This window comes from Ambystoma mexicanum, chromosome 4p, assembly GCF_040938575.1.
Source record: "Ambystoma mexicanum isolate Mex_15411 chromosome 4p, UKY_AmexF1_1, whole genome shotgun sequence".
In the NCBI taxonomy this organism is placed as follows: domain Eukaryota; kingdom Metazoa; phylum Chordata; class Amphibia; order Caudata; family Ambystomatidae; genus Ambystoma; species Ambystoma mexicanum.
Genome location: NC_090927.1, coordinates 989,236,946 through 989,241,851, shown reverse-complemented (window position 1 = coordinate 989,241,851; position 4,906 = coordinate 989,236,946). Strand labels below are relative to the sequence as shown.

The 4,906-nt window shown below is 50.2% G+C and overlaps 1 protein-coding gene across 1 annotated transcript; it reads right to left on the bottom strand.

Moving 5' to 3' along the window:
* Positions 1–4,060: 4,060 nt before the first annotated feature.
* LOC138452882 (protein LDOC1-like) lies at positions 4,061–4,576 on the bottom strand. Its single transcript, XM_069605230.1, has one exon. The coding sequence runs from the start codon at positions 4,574–4,576 to the stop codon at positions 4,061–4,063; it is 516 nt and encodes a 171-aa protein (XP_069461331.1).
* Positions 4,577–4,906: the final 330 nt, after the last annotated feature.

The window sequence follows — 4,906 nt, the reverse complement described above, 5'->3', positions numbered from 1 at the left end:
GTTTTAGTAGATCCAGGGTACGGCGTTGTCCCGGATGGCCATTGATCGCAGCGCCATGCAACCAGTTCAGAGCATGGGTGCGCGTGTCACTTGTGGGCAGGAATAGATTCCCATGTATAAACGGTAAGCCATCCTGAACTATAAGATCCCATTCACTGACTGCATGACTATTGTGAACAACCCAGTGGCGTATGGTAGGTAACATGGACGGTGAGGGGGTGCAGGCACTGATAACATGGCCTTCTCCTAGCAAGGTATCTGGGAACAAAGGAAGGGATTCCCCCCCTGGGGAGCGGGACAGAGCATCTGCTTTACCATGAACCACCCCGGGTCGGTGCTTTATTACAAAATCGTATGCAGCAAAAAACAGATGCCAGCGTACTTGATGGCTATTCATGCATTTCAGGGAAGCCAAATCCTGTAGATTCTTGTGGTCGGAATAAATGGTGGTTTGGTGCTTAGCCCCTAGAAGATGATGCCGCCATGTCTGCATAGCGTCTTTAATGGCCAATAGTTCCTTCTCCGTCACGGTATAGTGCACTTCGGATGAAGTGAACTTCCGTGAATGGAAAGCCACCGGGTGCAGTCGACCCGTGGTAGGGCAGGCTTGAGAGAGAACTGCACCTAATGCAAACGATGAAGCGTCTTCCACGGTTAGGGAAGCCACGGCTCCTAGTACTCTTGCGGGACTGGACAAAGATTCCGACTCTACCAGGCAAAAATGCTGACAGACCTCGGATTCAAAAAACACTTGTCCGGTACTGCAGTTGATCAGAGGGTTGTGTTGTTTCAGCCACGGTATCCTGAGGATAATCCCGAACTGAGGGGTAGTGATCAGATCAAAGGTTAATGTTTCTCTGTGGGTACCTTGGATTACGACTTCCAAAGGAGCAGTCTGTTGCTTGATGGGGCCGGAAGCGAGGGAAGTACCGTCTACGGCCTGTACTGGTTCAGGACGTTCTTTGGTGATCAATGGTAGGTTGAGTTGTTGAGCCAGTGTGATGTCAATAAAACAGCCAGTGGCACCTGAATCGATAACAATGTGAACCGAATGCATGCGTTCCCGGGCTGGGATCAGCATAGCCTGGACCACCACTGGTTTAATGGGACCAAAAGTGATATCAGAGGGGGTTAGTGGAATGCTCGCCCGTACCCCCGATCTCAGGGGCGAGCCTTCTGAAAACCCAGACTTTTGTTTTTGGGTCGGCGAGGACATTCTTTTACGTAGTGGCCGCTGATACCGCAGTAGAAACAAGCATTGTCAGTACGTCTGCGTTTCCGTTCAGTATGAGTAATGAGGCTACGGATCCCGCCTACTTGCATGGGTTCTGGGGTTTGATCAGTTGAGGGGGAAGTGTGATGACCGGAAAAACCTGCTTCTGCCCTTCGCTCAGTTCTTCGGGCATCCACCTGTAAAGCCAGAGCAACCAGATCTGAATAGATAGCCGGAAAGGATGGGACGACTGAGAGGGCATCCTTGAAGGCACTACTCAGACCCCTATAGAATACAACCGCCTTTTTGTTTTCAGGCCAAGACGTCTGCGCAGACAGCTGGTTAAAGCGGGTTATGTACTCTATAAGCCTCTTTCTGCCCTGAGTGAGGTCCAAAAGCTCCAAGTCCTGGGATTGTGCCCTATATCTGGTGTTGAAGACTTTTGCCATTTCATTAACCAAGAGGTCGAAGTTGTATAGGGCAGGATGGTCACTTTCTAAAAAAGGGTTTGCCCAAGTGGCTGCCACTCCTGACAAATGCGAGAGTAGGAAAGCTGCCTTAGTGACGGAATCAGGAAATGCCAAGGGCCAGCACAAGAAATGGAGCTTGCACTGATTTAAGAAAGTGTGATATTTCCTAGGGTCTCCATGGAACCTTTCGGGGGCTGCCAGGGGAATGGGGCTAGGGAGTACCACAGGAGGGGGCAGAGAGGGAGCCGGAAGAACTGTGGGAGGAACAGGGTTCTGGGGGGCAGCGTCCCCAAATTCGGCATCAACGGGTAAAGGATGTTGGACGCTGTTTAAGGCGTGGTGAATAGCGGTGGTAGCTGTGGCCATATCAGTCCTAAGGGCTGTGACTGCTTGCATTAAAGCGGCCACTGGGTCCCCGGCAGAAGTATCCATCTGGACGACCAAAAGGCTTCACAGTCTGTTATGATCTTGATGGTTGTGTAGATGAAGATACCTCCGTCCCCAAGTACCACACTGGTAAGAATAATATCACTACCAATGCAATTCTTGAGGCCACAGGTGTGGAGTGCCGTCAAGCTGGAACCAGGAACACCGGAAGGACCCCCTGACCGCTGTAAGGCAATAAATGATTAGGGCAGACAGTCACAATGATCACAATGCAATATGGTGGAAGAAGCTAAATGGCTTACCCAAATGTGCTGGTCAGGATGCCTCAAAGGGTTAGGGGAACAGAAGGGTCCTTGTGGGCACTCTTGATGGAATACACCTGTAGGTCAGGTAGCCAGTGGATGATCCGTAAACAATCCGTTAACAGTCCAGGGTCGATAGCCAAGAAAACAATAACCAAGGTCCAATATCCAAAGTTCAAAAGTTTGTGCAATGCCAAAGGTCGTGAAGTCTGAAGATTAAAGTTCGCCTGAGCCTGAGGAAGAGAACAAAAGCAAACCGTGAAACGTTCCGTGGTCAAAGAAATCCGAATTCTAAGCGAGATCCAAAAATGCCGTGCAGCACTCCGAAAAGCAGCTGTGAAGCGTGTGTTCCGCGTTTCCCCTGTCCTTTTGACTGTGTTGAATTAATCACGTGATACAGTCACGAGGGAAACGCGGGTCCACGTCATGTGACCCTCGACGCTGCACGGGGAGTCTGCCGGCGATTGGCCGTCTGTTGCCGGCGTTTGGTCACCTGATCGGAAGCACTTCGTGCGCTGGATCGTAGTCTCCAGGCGCCCGTGGATGGGTGCCGTCCTGGAGAGAAGCGCCATGGCAGATTCCAATGTAGGAAAGGTCGTAGCCGTCCTTGGTAATTCAGTTGCTGAGTGCGATGAATGTTATGGGGTACACGCCATATGAAGCGTGCATGGTTAGGGGTGGTGGACGTGAATCTGGAAGGTTGTCTAGCAATGGTGTGGCAGGGAGGAGGCGTGACATCTGGGCCATGTCGCCCAGTACTTGGGCGGCTGTGGTTACTGGTTCCGGAGGGGTAAGGCAATGCTCTTGACAGTATATTGACTCGAAAAACACTACACCTTGGGACCAATTGATGACGGGGTTGTGTGTATGTAGCCATAGGATGCCAAGGATCAACCGTATTGTGGGGTGGTAATCAGGTCAAAAGTAAGGACTTGTTGATCTGTGTCCTGCATGAGAAGGGTCATGGGTGCTGTTTGTTGTCTGATAGGACCCAAAAGCAAAGGAGACCCATCCACGGCCTGTACTGGTTCAGGTTTTAGTTTGTTCTGTAAAGGCAGGTTAAGTGATGCTGCTAGTTAAATGTCAACATAGTTACCCGTGGCTCCAGAATCGATGACCAATTGCACCTGATGTTTGATGTTATCAGCTGAAATCAGAACAGCCGAGAGAGACAAAGGTTGCGTGGCTTGCGACAAGGGAGGGGGCATAGGATTCTATATTGGCAGGCTCGTCCGTGCCCCCTGCTCTAGGGACGAGCCTTCAGAAAACCTGTGGATCGTTGTTTGGGCTGTCTGGGACATTCTTTAACAAAATGGCCATTCAGGCCACAGTAGAAGCAGGCGTTGGCTTGTCTGCGCCTTTCTCTCTCGGTAGGGGGTATGGGACTGCGGACACCCCCGATTTGCATAGGGTTCACTGGGTGGTTCGGACACGGTAGGATGCGAGGAGAATGAGGGACTGGGTCTTTTGGATTCCGTCTTTCTTTCAGAGTGTCTGGCATCTACTTTTAATACTAAATCCACTAATTCAGGGTATTGTGTAGGGAGTGAGGGTACTACAGCAAGGGCATCTTTCATGTGATCACTTAGTCCTTTATAGAAAACAACTGCTTTCTTTTCTTCTGGCCAGGCCGTCTCGACTGATAATTGATTAAACCGTGTTATGTATTCGATTAGGGTGGTTTTTCCTTATATTAAATCAAGGAGTTCCAGGTCATGTGTCTGTGCCTTGTGGCGTGTGTCAAACACCCTAGTCATTTCTGCTACTAGCCTGTCAAACTCATACAATACAGGACTATCATTTTCCAGCAACGGGTTGGCCCAGGTGGCGGCGATCCCCATAAAATGAGACAAAGTAAAAGCAGCTTTACTGGTAGAATCGGGGAAGGCTTGTGGGCGGCACAAAAAGTGTAACTTACATTGATTTAGGAAGGTGCGAAATTTCCGAGGGTCACCATGGAATTTCTCTGGGGCGGCTAATTGGAAGGGTGTAGGTACATAGAGTGGGGCTGGAGTGGTTGGTGCTACAGGGGGCTCTGGCTGGGAAGGGGCGTCCCTGAATTCCTCATCAGGAGGTAGGGCATGTCTCTCGCTTTGTATTGTGTCTAATCGCTGATGGATGGCTGCAGTAGCTGCCGTCAAATCAGCTCTTAGGACAGCGATTGCTTGGACAAGGGCCACTGGGTCCCCGACGGAGGCATCCATAATCCCATGGGAGGTGGCTTCTCAGTCTGTTATGACTTGAGGTCCACGTGGATTATAATGCCTCCGTCCCCAAGCACCAGTCAGAGAACAGTAGAATACTCTGTCAAGAATGGCACTCTGTAAAGAGTGGCACAGGGTACCCAGGTAGGTTTTGGGTGGCTGTGCTGAAGTAAGGTAGCAGATAAGCACACATAGCAGGAAGTTCAACAAGAAAGAAGAGTAGGAAACTGTAGCTGTGAGCCAAAAGGGGCAAAAGATACAAAGGTACAAACAAATTGGATTCCCTCTTGGGGTGTATGCTGAAATGGGAAAGAGTGTTCCACAAACCTT

Bases quoted from the DNA above. Each gene is read 5' to 3' on its own strand.
- LOC138452882 (XM_069605230.1), bottom strand. From the start codon at position 4,576: ATGGATGCCTCCGTCGGGGACCCAGTGGCCCTTGTCCAAGCAATCGCT.